Raw genomic sequence first — 14285 nt, forward strand, 5'->3', positions numbered from 1 at the left:
GCAGTGTTTTCTTAGGTTTAGAACTGCTTCATCTCAAGGTTTTTGTGACTGGGGTATATATATATATATATATATATATATATATATATATATATATATATATATATATATATTTTTTTCCCCTTGAGTACTGCATATACCTGGCTTGTTAATCCGTGGCTTCCCATAATGGGGTTTTGGAACACAGCATTTTCCTTATGTTGCACAAGCCAGAAATCAATTTTCACCATGGTACCAGGGTGTATTATATCACGATGAACTTATGTAGTTCAGTACAGGGAGTACTGTCATCAGCCTGATTCACTGCTAAACTCTTTAGCAGGAAAGCTGCTTCTGTTAAATGCTAAATTACTTCTGAGTTGGCAGCAGCATGTTTTGATTCAATGATTACTGTGCTGGGATCTTGGAAAAAAGAGACTATTAGCAAATTACAGACTTGATGACTTTACTGTTTTTCCAGAAATTGAAGTTAATTATCAAAACAATATTTTTCCAACTAGATAGCATGGTGATAACTAAAAACCAATGGAGTTTTCTAAAGAGCAAATAACACTGAACAAACATGATTTTGTTTTATGATGGCACAATGGTTCTTCCAGTGAAGTTTTTCTGTCCTTAGACTGTCATTGCTGTGTTACTTGACATCCTCATGGACAATGTGGAACATACAGTTGTCACTTGAATGAGGAAAAGTGCTCCAGGAGCCTGTGTCAATTGGAAGGTTATGCCAAGTGTGAACCTTACAGGAGCCTGTGCTGCATCTAGTGTTATTAAATATTTTAATTTTTACTTGGCTGATAGCACTGAGAAAACACTTAGATTTACAGGGGATATCAAGTTAGTGAAAGTAAAGTCCCTTATGTGAACGATTTCTAATTCAAAACAATCTTGGTAAATTGCAGTCTGTTTTGAAAAGTCTTTAAAGGAGAAAAGTAAAATCTTATATTTGAATAAGAGAAATCAAATGCAGAAATATTGGCTTGAAAGTCGTACTGCACAAAGTGCTACAGCAGATCGAAGGCTGACTGACTCATTAATATACTAATACTGGCAATATGTAAACATGCTTTATTAGACATGCAAAGCATTTTATTTAATTTTTCATTCTAATACCTCTAGCAAGGTATCAGCTGGAGTCAAATTTTCAGATTTGTTCATCTGGTCTTAAGAAATGTACAATGATATTTGGGAGGAGTCCAAATATCTGGAAAAAGAAAAAGAAACAAGAATGATCTGAAGTCTAGAAAATGTGGACGGAAAGGGAAAAACAAAATATCTTTGGCTTAAAGAAAACTGAAGGGAATTATGGTTACAAACATGTAAAGATTGTTTAAAGATTGCTGTAAGGAGAAATAAGCTGTTTGTGTTTACAGTTAGCTAGGAGCAGGATTAGAATTAGTTGTCTTACATTGCAGCAGAAGAAATTTTAAAAACAAAACAAAAACAGACAACAAAACAAAACAAAAAATCCAACACTCTATTATATGGATGGTTAAACACTAAGAACTGGCAGATGAGGGAGTGAAACTTTGTCTTGCAGATTACTAAAGCCAAGTTAGATAAACATGTTCCAGAAATAATATGGTTTACTCATGTGGCAAGGGGATTTCACGTATTATTTCCTGTGCTTCTGTGTATTGATAATTAAGTTTTGTGATAGAACTTAATTATTTTTTTCCCTCAACATAGCATTTGACAAAAAGAAACGTTGTGGTTTTTTTTGTTGGTTTTTTTTGTTTGTTTGTTTTACTCCGAACAATCCATACTGTTTGGGTAAGTACAACAGGTATGCCAGATGGTCCTCAGATTGGGTCCTGCCAGACTACACCAAATTGTCAGTACTTAGATGTATTGCAAGAGCAAAACATGCTCTACCATTAAAAGTCTAGTTTTTCCACAGAAGGTTTACTATGTACAAATGCAGACTTGTCTGAGCACTCAAATCATCCTAGGAGTAATGATAAGTTTGGAGAGTGTGTAATACAATTAAGTTTACGGAGGGAGTAACAAAATAAATCCCTCTCCTGCAGGGATAATGCCTGATGATATTTTGTAGACATCGCATGGGTTCAAACCTGGAATTTGGGTTCTTGGAGGGTTACTGGCCCCCTCTCAGTTCCTCATTCAGAAGATGTCACAATTCCCACATACGCAATAGAGATATCTCCTCTATTTAGATCTTGAAATGTTGCAGTTTCTTAGGTATCTCTTCCAAAGCGTTGTATTAATTAGAATTAGTCTGGAAACTCATAAATTTATAAATTTATAATTATCTTATTCTTTTTAAGCCTTAGGCATTCTTGGTCTCAATGGCTTCCAATGAAAACAAGATCCTCTGTTTAATCGTATTGTTTGCAAAATGCAGTAATGTTCCCCCAAGCCTCTGTGTGGGAGGCAATTTGCAGTTGTCATATGGGTAATTCAGATCAAAATCTGATTATTATTATTTTTTTTTTTTTTAATTTTTGGAAGATAATCTGAGAAGCTTTTTGCAAAAGGGGGCTTTTTCAAACCTAAGTACCTATCAAACCTGAAATAAGACCTCTGCTTAAATGCAGGCCACTTTATGTAGGTGTATTCATTTCACGGCCTGAAGTATTTGTATTCCCTACAAACTGTTCTGGGTACTGCTGAACAGCTGTTTTGCTTTGTTTTAGGAGGGGCTTCAATGATGACTGATGTCACTTACTTGTGCCCATGATAATTAAGTAATAAATTATGAAATACTTTGAGGGGAAAACTTGAATTTAAATGCAAACTTTTGATGGATTAATAAACCAAAAAGTACAGAGTTGTAAATATTTTCCAATGTAATGATTCTGTATTTATTTCATTTTATTCAACAGATCTTGGGCAATCAATTTTTTACACTACTACATGCTTGCTTCCTTTTCTCAATGATGATATTTTGAGTACTTTACCTTATACAATGATTTCAACATTAGCTACCTTTCCACCATTTCTGCACAAGGATATTATAGAATATCTCAGCACATCTTTTCTGCCTATGGCTATCTGTAAGTAGAATTTATTCTGGTATTGTTATGGTTCAGAAAATAGTACACTGGTACAATATCAGTCTGTAAGAGCTGAAGTTAAGTCTTAGAATTGTTATGCAGTATTGTACTGTATGTATATAAAAAGACTTTTAAATGAAAATAATTCTATAATTTTTATTTATTAGTGATTCTTTTATTGATTACAGAATTAATGGTCAGAATGCTGCTAAATGATGCATGCAATATCAATATGCATATGATGTATAATTTTTTCATCTGTACTGAACGTGGATGAACAATACTGAATCTTTTCAGTGTAATGATACTGTGATGAATTTCCCATTTTGTCCTTGCATCTCTTCCTGTCATTGTAATTACTGTACTAAATAGCTGCACACGTAATATCTTCTACCTGTAAGTTTTAAGACAGCATCTGATAATGGCTGCCTTTTTGGGGGGGCAGATGGGATGGGGAGTGTGGAGTTTCACTCTCTCTCCCCTGAACATATGAGGTAATTACCTAATTCCAAAATTCCTGTAGATTGAATTCTGAAGTGTGTACTTTGTACCTGACTAAAAGTTTGATGAGGTGTCAGTAGTAGGGAGAACTTTAATGATTTTCTGCAGACAAAAATATTAGGTTTAATGTTAAAAAATAGTTTTAACCAACAGTCCTTTCCCTGTGAAGCTGATCACTGGGACAGTCTACAAGAAAGTTTACAGATTCTCAAAACACAGCTGGATGACATCCTGAGTACCTGCTCTAGTTGACCTTCTTTGAGTGGGAGTTGGACAAGATGATCCACAGAGGTTCTCTCCAACATCAACCATCCTGTGATTCTGAGAATATCTCCTCCTTATTTGCGTTGTGGGCCTTTATGGAAAAAACAGGAATGATTTTTAAATAAAGATCTACGCTGATGTCAGTGAAAAGCACGGAAATTCCTCCTAAGACAAGGGAAGAAGTATGGTCCAGTGTCCCAAGATTAAGATTTTGTGGAAATTTACACCTAAATATTTTCAGTCAGTGCTCTTGGAAAAATTTCCTCTTTGGGTTAAAAGCAGAATGCTGTATTAAGCTTTTATTTCCTCCATTGATGTTATCTGTGAAAGAACTGCTGATGTACTTAGCTAACCTATCCCCCCCATCTTCAGATCTCTAAAACTGTTCTCCAAAAGAACTGATGGAGCCAAATCCTTGGCTCTCTTATGTATATGCAATTCCATAGTCTGTGTGGATGACATTCAAAAAAGAATGCTTTAGCTCTCTGTTGCATTTTAATGCTAGGGCATAGGGTGAGATACCACATGATTTTCTATTTTGCCTTCCCTTGCCCTTTACCAGTTGTGTGCTCTTTAAAATAGTGTCCTAGGCTTTCTCCACTGGGCGTGATCTGTTTCCTTTGCAAGGCAAGGGTGGAACCTTTCTTTCTCCTGGTGTTCAGCTCTGAGTCAAACTGAAAGGGAGGGTACAAGAGATGGCATAAACAGCTGAATAGCCAGATGGGAGGGATGAAAGTATCTTGCTCAACTATGGTTCTGTTCTATCTCAAATACTTAATGTCCTAGTCCTGGCAGACAGGCTTGGGAAAGAGCTGTAGAACATGAACAGAGAAGATGCACGTCTCCTCTTGTGTAGGTGTGTGCCTTCAAAGATATGTTGTCATGATCTAGTTCTGCAAATAAGCACATACACTCTGCGGTAATTCAAAGTATACTATCTGAGAGTAAACATACAGCTGGAGATTAGAAAAAACTCTAGCTACTTCATGTGTGAGGTCAAATTTGCAACATCTTGGCTACACTGTATTGCTACAATTTATCCTTACCATAGATCACACAGTGGTATATAGTCATAACTTCCGTTCATCCCATGTGGTCCCTGAGAAGTACTCTGTGCCATATATCACCAGTCAGCCACCACCAGTCTCACAGCTTTGCCAGTACGCATCAAAACTAAGCTTTCCATTCTGCTTGTTTCCTTACTTTCTGCTTCATCCTTGGCATACGTATGACCTGAGTCCCAGTTGTGTGTGACTGTATGAGTGATGCCGTTCTGATCAGCCTGCGGATCCTGAAGGAGAGTGCCTGAGAAGATCACTGTCTTTGTTCAGGGCAGCTCTGAGAAAGAAGTCTTACTGATCTCAGGGAACAGATGCATGCTCTGTGAAAAGATTCCATATTCTTAGTCATCTCTCTCTTCCAGGGGTTAACCCCCACCAATACAATTTTTTTTTTTTTTTTTAAATGATGTGATACCTTAGAATTATTTTTTTAATTTGTATTACTTGTATGAGTTGAAATCATATGCTACTTTCCTTGTTATATGCTGATTTTTTTTTTTTTTTTTAATCCTTTGTCTTAAGTGGGCTCCTCAAAAAGAGAAGGTGTTCCAGCTCATGTCAATCTGTCTGCATCATCAATGCTAATGATTGCAATGCAATACACATCAAACCCAGGTATGTGTAAATGTGCAACTTGGTATAATTCTCTGTGAAGCTCTGAGTCATGAAATTCTATGTCAAATGTGATCAAAGAAGTTGAGGTGATGGAAAAATCTACCTTACTATCCAACACAGAATGAAAAAATCAGTAATTTTAGTCAAAACTGCCATTTCTGAGCATTGTGCTTGAAGTTGTCATTATGCAGATATGAAATCTCATTGTGATGAAGAAATAGGATTGGGCTTGGGATGAGAGACTGTTCTATTTTTGCTTGACATCAGGAAACTGTTAATTTATAATATTGTATTTTATAGTAAAAGTTTGGTTTCTGTTATGATTTCTATTCCTCCAAGATGACAACTGCTACTATTTTTAAAGAAGACAGATAATGCTGGCCACAGGCTCAGAACAGAGCTGTTATTCAGTTGTAATTGGAAGTACGTAAGCATAAATACCATTCTCTCTCACTGTGGCATAGCCCCAGTTAAATCAGTGCAGTCACATGACCAAAATGAAACAAGATTTTACCTGAGAGAGCTGTCATATTTCGTGCCTATTTTATACATATACTTGACTGGTTGGATGGTGTGTGTAAGGAGGAACCTCACACTGCGCGTGAGAATTGTTTCATCATGCTAATGCAGTTCAGGGGTAAATAAAAACAGCACATGATTTTTAAAAGCTACTTGTGCAACTTTTTTCATAAACTGTTGAATTTTTGCATGCGAGTTCATGTTCCATCCATCAGAGGAAAATTTGCCTCTGTGCTTTTGAGGAAGTCAGACAAATATTAGGGGGTTCCTTTGGCTCTTGTGCTTAATACAGTATGGCTTCTATACTCTTTGGTATACAAAGGAATGATATGCTGTCACATGTTGTTTCTGTCTCAGTAAATGACAAAACACCCATTTACAGCTTTATATAGTGCCAGAAAAACAAACTTTAAGTGAATTAGCAGGTGTTCCTAAGCAAGATGTCTTAAAAAATGATCTCCATGAGTACCCTCATAAGGCTCATTCTCTTACTGCATTAACTGACAGAAAAAAGCTAGTAATATTTAAAGCCTGTTATTTTATGATAACTCTCAGGGCAATAGTCCTCTAGGAAACTTTTTAAAGTAAAAGGTAATTAAATTAAATGTAGACAAAGCAAAGCCAACTGGTTAATTATATCACTTCTGTAATATGAGTTTCCATTTTAGTATTACATCTATTCTGTCTTTTCTCTCTCAGTGTATCACTGCCAGTTACTGGAATGTCTCATGAAATATAAACAAGAAGTATGGAAAGTAAGTTTGTGATCTTATATACTTTGTGGAAATGTCTTGCTGGTAATGAAAACCAGAGGGCTTGAAAATAGATCTGATTATATGCCAAGAGCTGATAAAAAATCTATATATTTCATCCTCTGAGTTATGAAGACGAAGGTACTGATTTTCACATTACAGAAGCAACTCTACTTTTTGTAGAACGGATCTCTCTTTCCTAAATACTAAGTAGTTGTGGCTCTAAGTGGCAGAAATATTGAAAACTACCAATCTTATCAATTTCTGTGGTGTTTAACTCTTCCAAGGACTCTGTAAATATTGTCTTAGCTCAAATCTGATCTGAATCTAGTTATTTAACTATATGACACCTTTTTGCCTCAAGAATAGACAAGGGCTTTCTTTTGCTGAGTGCTAGTATACCATCTGGGAGGGATCACAGCTGTTGGATGTTCTGACCAAACTCAGAAGCCAGTTGTAGACATATTTTTTTTAAGTTTTACATCTAATCTACTTGTAAGAGATTACAAAAAATAATTGGCAGGGCATTAAGTGTACATATTTTGTGTGTTCAAGTATATTTGTTAAAGCAAACTGTAAATGTTTAATTGTATTTTTACCTTGCGTGATAAACATGTATTTCTTTCCTTAGGATTTGCTATATGTAATAGCCTATGGACCCTCTCAAGTTAAACCTCCTGCAGTACAAATGTTATTTCACTATTGGCCCAATTTAAAACCCCCTGGAGCAATCAGTGAGTACAGAGGACTGCAGTACACAGGTCAGTGCAGCTGTTTTTGTGTAAGCCAAAATAAATATGAAATGAATAATCAGCAGTGTGTTAATTGCATGCTTGTAGTTCTCAGATGTATTTTGATATGCTGTTGTTTTGTGAGTTGTGCTTTCATAGGTATATACAATGTCACTTTGTCTGTGTTTGCAAAAAATCATATGAAAAATGAAAAAAAAATTGATCGTGGCTAGTGATTATATGGTGTCACTCCAAATACTAACTGGAGGGAACAGGAGGAGAAATAAGTACAGCATTCCAAATGGTCTGTGAAACTGCTTTCTTGGCCTCACAGTGGTTCTGGTTTATGTTTCTTTCAATTACTGCTTTGGCTGCTTTGTTGTGCCAGCTGCTATCACTACTGCTTTTGCTAAGGCTGTTTATTTGGCTATTTATTTGTTATTGCCAAAGAAGTCAGGTCATGTCAGGTGCGGTCATTATAATGGATAAGTTTCAAGGTTGACTGTAGAGTGAAAATGTCAGGCATGCAGATAGAGCTGAGAAAGTGAATGTGCAAGTCCTCTGTCCACCAAGCTACCTAATGGGAGGATTCTGCTTTCATGGTTGGGACTGTCAAGCAGCAATTCACTACTTGCTTGCCTGTCTCAACCCGTCTGTTTAAAATAATCCTGGTCATACAGGAGTGTTAATTTTTAAAATTTCTGGACCAAAATGCAAAAATTTACATAATAAAAATGAAGAAGACCATCTAGACCAACTCAAGTTCATCTCGAATGTTTCTTATGTTTGTATGATCTCTTTTAAACATTTTTCTTGATTTTTGTTTTTGAAGAATTCTTACTGTACTCCTCTGCATCACTTCTTTTATGTGGTCAGATTTACAAACACAGCACAATATTCAGTCTGAATTCTCACACAGGGCAGACTGGAGTAGTTTTTCTCCATTTTTCTATTTTTCTAACTTTTCTATTAATGTATCCCACAGCAAGCCGTGTGTTTTCCTCAGTTGCACAGCACTTTGACATGTGACCATGGCATTCCATAAAGCATCCAACAGATATTGCTTGAACCTACCTTTTGTTTACTTTTTGTCATTACAAAATTAAGACTCCTTCTGCGGCTAGATTGTTTTTCCAGTGTTACAGCAGCGTTTTCATTTAGCCTATGAATGTTTTTGAATGTACTGAGCTACTCCTACTGTCCTGCTCTGGGTGGTGAAGAATTATTAATTAATTTAAAACCTAGTGAGAATGGGAAGGACCTACAAGGGGAATGTCTGTGTCTTTCTTTTTCCTTTCCTTCGTAGGTTGTTTATTGTAGTTATTAGTCTTCCTGAGGAATTACATCTTTCATATTTATGTAGTACTTATACAAGAGGATCTTGTTTTTTACTGATATCACTAGACACAAAAAATATAAATAATTTCTGTCTGTTTATTAATCTCCTGTGTTTTGGTTTTGCAGCTTGGAATCCTATTCACTGCCAGCATATTGAATGCCATAATGCAATTAACAAACCAGCTGTGAAGGTACTGCTATTTTGTCAGAGGTCAAACCTGACTATCTGGAGGTGGGGGTGGTTGCACTTCGCCCCAGGTGTAGGGCATGGTGATGTTTAGCTGACTAAGAGCAGCTGGGTAGCTAAGAGAATAGAAAAACCTTTCAAGACTAAAGGAGTTAGAGCTTTGTGAATATTTTTTTTTTGAATACCTAAAGCAAGATGGAATATTTCCTCCAATAACTGTGAGTCAAGCCTTAACAATCAACATTAGAATGGTTACAAAGTGCCATATAGAATTCTAAGCTGGCTTATAAATATTTTCCTAAACATACGTGTTTGTGTAAATATATGTGCAAATCTTATTATGAAGCTTGCTCTGAAAGTAATGCCTCCTGTTTTATTATATTTGTTTGTGATACCAGAGTCAGACATTGGTCACATGGCAGTAGAAGTTGAACCTTCCCAACAATAGTCTGTTATATTTTGTTGCATTGTGACAGGTTGCAGCGGAGGGGCAGTCTGACAAAATGGCATCTGACACAGAAGTGCTTATGAAGCAGAGATGTGGAATTGAATTCCTCCATGCTTAAAAAATTGCATCCATTGACATTCATCTATGCTTACTGAATGTTAATGGAGACCAAACAGTGGATGTGAGCACAGTGAGGTGCTGTGTGCTTTGTTTTGGCACTGGGGACAGCAACAGTGAGTCAACTCCTCTAATGCGGATTTTTACAAGTGTGGCATGCAGGCCACAGTTCATCCCTGGTGTATATCAGCTATATATAAAATATATAGCTGATTGTAGTGACTCTGTTGAAAAATAGTGTTTTGTAGCTGAGAATTTGCTCTGTCAGAAAGGACTGTTGTGCTTTTTCTGTCTGATGTGGTTCCCATGGGAATAAATAGGAGACATTACTTTCAGAGGAACCTAAGTATATACACGAAATATGTCAGTTGCATAGATACGTGTTCATCTTGGTATCAGACTGATGTCATACAATACTTGTATTCGCATTGTGATCCTTTAATTGGAACGTGTTCTAAAGCAAATAGCAACAGTGCTTTATATGCCACTTATAAAAGTGGTCTCTTAAAGCCTGCTTTGAGAGGATGCAAATGATGGCTTTTTTGTTTACACACAAAATAACAAGTAAAATGGTTTGCACAGAATCATAGAGAAATTCAGTGGCAGACAACAATAGCATCCCAAGTTCAGAGCGTACTATGACTTGGCATACTAATTAGTTAAATATGTAGGTGGAATTAATTTTCCTGGCACCAGTTTATACACAAACACAATTATATGAGTCAAGAAATTCTTCAGCAAGCCTTTTCTGCAGATTGTTTTGCAGACTGGATATCACGGTGACACTTGCCCCACATGTGGAGGCATTCTGTCACTGGAATTGTGCTGGATAATTAACAGCTATGAGGACTGAAAATTAGTCCTGCTAAAAGGGAAACTACTGAGAGAGAAATAAACTTCTACATTACCTTGTTCTGAGCAATTCTCTCAGTAACTGTTTGGAAGAAACAAAAAGTCTGTTGTGACTGTGCAATGTTAATGAATGTGAATGTGTAACACAAAATGTACTGGTCTTTCAGAGAATGAAAATTTTCATGTTGAAACTCAAATTGTTCTTTTCCCATAGATTCTCATTTTCAGATACATTCCTTTCTTTGTCAGAAATACTTCAAGATCTTTGACTGCCAGATCCTGAATACCATCTTTCAGAATACTTAATGCTCTCAATAGTTACCAAGGCTGTATGGTATAGATTGTCTCTGCATTAATGCATTGAACGCTTTCTCAGTGAACTTTCATGGACATATGTGTTAATTATTTTCCTCCTCTGTGTTTCAGATGTGCATTGACCCATCCTTGTCTGTGGCTTTGGGCGATAAACCACCTCCCCTGTATCTCTGTGAAGAATGCAGCCAGAGAATTGCAGGGTAGGTATACTGAGAGATGGAGAGTGATCAGGCACAGTCAGTTAAACTCCACAGTTCAGAAGAATCTGTTACAAAAGACGGTTACACTTTTTTTTCCTTCTGTATGATTAGCATATAACTTGTACAGTTAACTCTTCAAATATAGAGCACACTGCAACACAGTGAACAAGGATTACAGCAACTTACCCAGATGGTTAGAACTTGCAGTTAAATGGGCCAGTAGTGAGTTTTGAAGTTAAGGTCATTGAGAGATTAGAGTGTGGGATGTATTGATAGTGGTAGGGGAACCTTACTAATGTACAAGCTTTTGCGTATGAAATTTTTCCTTCTCCTTGTCCTCTGAATGTCATTAAAGCAGGATATTACAATGAAAGATCTTTTGCAGAGACTTGGTTACTTTTCTGTAGCATATATTTCAGATTGTTCTCTAATATATATACTGTGAAGCAGCAAAGTAAAGAATTGAAACTGGTCCAGGCTTGTCCAGTACATTAAAGGAATATATCCTGAGATGAAAGGACCTCACTAACTTCAGTTTTATAAAATAGATTTTAAATCAATTTTTTTTGTGCTTTATCTACTAACAATTAAGGGGACTTCAAATCATTAGTTCAAATAGTCAGAGTTAGTTTAGAAGCTACATGTTTTTGTTTTTGTTTTGTCCTCAATTTAAAAGCCACCTTTATATTATTATTATTCTGGCACCAGCTGCCAGAAAAAGCAATTACATCTTGTAGAATTCATCTTAGTTTTTAAGACGTTGATTGAAAGCTTCAGGACAAAGTAATTTAATTTGGTAGAACCATAGCTTGTGAGGAGACTCACAGTAAGTGGTACTAGTACAATTTTTTTCCATATGTCTGTCACTCTTTGCTATCACTTCTTAGCCTTCAGACTTCCAGAGCACACACTGTTTTCATTTGGTAAATTAGTGGCTTATAAGTAAGTTCTGAAAGCTTTGAACGTGATGTACCAATGTCAGAGTGGTAATTTGCAGTAAGTCAGGGACAGCAAAGAGAGGTAAAATCAAGCAGCCTGTCATTTAAGAAACTGTACCTGTAAAAACACTTTTTTGGACTAATGTCAATGCTTCTATGTTAATGTAGATAATTTTCCTCAGTGCAAAAATAAATGCATACATAAATAAAGGAATGGAAAGCTAATTAGATATAAAATTTTTATAGGGATCACAGTGAATGGTTGATTGATGTTCTTCTACCACAAGGTAAGAGGTATCTTAAGGGTAGGTACAAACTAATCACAGTTGTACCCTATGTTAGTATGGTATTTCTGCATACTGTGTTACTTAAAATGCTGTATTCTATTTTTAAAAAGTACTGTAGAATTTTAAAGTAGCTTGTTCTTCATGCTGCTAAATGTCATTAAATTACTGCAAAGCATTAACTAGTTTATACTTGAAATCATATGCAGCTCTTTATTTGGGAGGAAAAAGGTAACTGAACAGATTTTAAATTCTTTAAGCATATATTGTTGAAGCCAAATTTATAAAATGTATTTTAGCCAAGAAGAGGAGCTAGTTCTGATAACCTGGCTCTGATTTTAAAGCTTTAAAAGCTTCTGAAAATCTATTCTACAAAGAGGAAGCTGTAAAGGATATCAGAAATGGACATAACATATTTTTCAATGATCCATTCATTGATCCACTCGTGGTCCATTGGCCAAAGAATATATATGTTATTCTACTATCTGCCAGCAAGGGGCTAAGCTTATTGGCAGACTAGGTTGACTTTCCTGAGTTAACAAGGACAGTCATGTATTCTCTATAATACTGTTTCAAGGACAAAACAAAGATGTTCCCTTTCTCTTTGTTCAGTAAACTGGAGTTTCTTAGGCTGTGGATTTTTTTCTTGCTGTTTCCTTACAGTTACAATCTAACTCAGGCTACAGAATGTATCATTTATTTTAAGGGAATTTGAAATCTTTTTTTTCATTTATTTTAAGGGAGTCAGGGATTCAGAAGCCTCTGAATCAGATAATGGGGTGAAAGACTGAGAGGTACTGCTTATAGGTTGAATCTTCAAATATTTCTCTGTAGAGATAGTGATCGTGGATGTAGTGGCTACATCAACATTGTTAATCTAAATTCACTAATACTACCAGCTTTCTCAGATGATGTAATTATATGAGCCCTGCTTCCCATAGTATGCCAGTTGCATTAGTATGCCAACAGGCTCACTGTTGCAAATCCTCCTATGAAAAGTGGATAGGGGCGCAGTACACTTAACATACCAAGACTGTTCTTTCATTTCTGTGTAGAAACAGCTAGTAAGCAAATGTATGCAGTGTTCTGCCTCCAGGAATCCAAGAGACTTATAGATTTGACTAGCATCTGAAAGCACAGGTTTAGGCTCAGAGAATTCCTTGCAGCTATTCCATTTTCCCATGGTTGGCATATTAAACCAGAAGAATCATCATTTTGTGTTGATGTTTTGTATGCCTTCCCCTTACAGCTGAAATTTCTGCTATATGTCAGAAGAAGGTAAGATTAAGTCATTTCTGTGATGAGGCATGATTTGGTGTTGTATGTAATGTCATTCCATCAGTGTGTGGTGCATCCTTTTTGGTAAAACATTCCAAGTTTTCACAGTTTATCCATGAATGCATTTGTTGGAGATGGGAATGATTTAGAAGTAAGATTTCTTTTTGTTTAAACTGTTGATATTTGACTGGATTTGTAGGTTTTTATTCAAGATGTAATGAGTAAGGCAATTTAATTATGCAATTAGGTGGATTTGTTATTCTATAACTGCTTATGAAATAAATACAGCAAAAGATTGATTTGTTTATCTTGAGTATTTTATATCTTGTTGTTTTGCAAAAGTCCTAGATTAATCTTCAATTGGACAAAACTTCTACTGTGAACAGTGAATTGTTTTAAATATAGGGACTGAAAGTATTCAGTGGTCTAAAAAATTGCTGACAAAAAGAATCTGCTTGCAAAACCTACCAGCTGGTGTGTTTTAATAACAGTTCAGTAATGAAGGATACAATATATAACATATGCTAAATCTTGTGTGATAAATAAAGCTTTTCTGTTGGGCCAGATTACTGGAGGGCAAAACTGAAGGTAGTGCATACTTCAGGGGTTTGGACAATTACATATGATAAGCCAGATTCACACATAGAGTAAATTGATGTGGTATCATTGATTACGTACCTCAGAATGCGTTAGTTTGCTATATATAAAACTTGAAGGGATGTTTTGAAGTATAAGCAATGGTTAAGAGAACTACTGTAAATTTTAGAGATTGCTCCAAGCCAAAAGTTGATGACTTAAATGTTGTTTTGACCTGCTCCAAAAGAGGAGCAAAGTGGCATTTAAGTCCAGACCTGAGCTCATGTTCTTA

The 14285-nt window shown here is 36.0% G+C and overlaps 1 protein-coding gene across 3 annotated transcripts in view; it reads left to right on the forward strand.

Moving 5' to 3' along the window:
* Positions 1-14285, forward strand: part of UNC79 (unc-79 homolog, NALCN channel complex subunit) — a 95002-nt gene that overhangs the window by 10477 nt on the left and 70240 nt on the right. For 2 of the 3 annotated variants that reach the window (XM_042864344.1, XM_042864353.1), the window contains exons 4-11: positions 2847-3017; positions 5366-5458; positions 6677-6732; positions 7361-7490; positions 8925-8989; positions 10829-10917; positions 12102-12142; positions 13389-13417. In XM_042864344.1, coding sequence (XP_042720278.1) covers positions 2847-3017; positions 5366-5458; positions 6677-6732; positions 7361-7490; positions 8925-8989; positions 10829-10917; positions 12102-12142; positions 13389-13417 — 674 coding nt within the window. Of the gene's footprint in view, positions 1-2846; positions 3018-5365; positions 5459-6676; positions 6733-7360; positions 7491-8924; positions 8990-10828; positions 10918-12101; positions 12143-13388; positions 13418-14285 lie in introns of those variants that run through there. The other variant, XM_042864361.1, reaches the window with a different exon arrangement.

The sequence above is a fragment of the Lagopus leucura genome, unplaced genomic scaffold, assembly GCF_019238085.1.
Source record: "Lagopus leucura isolate 7727_CA_CO unplaced genomic scaffold, USGS_WTPT01 Super-Scaffold_1, whole genome shotgun sequence".
NCBI lineage: Eukaryota > Metazoa > Chordata > Aves > Galliformes > Phasianidae > Lagopus > Lagopus leucura.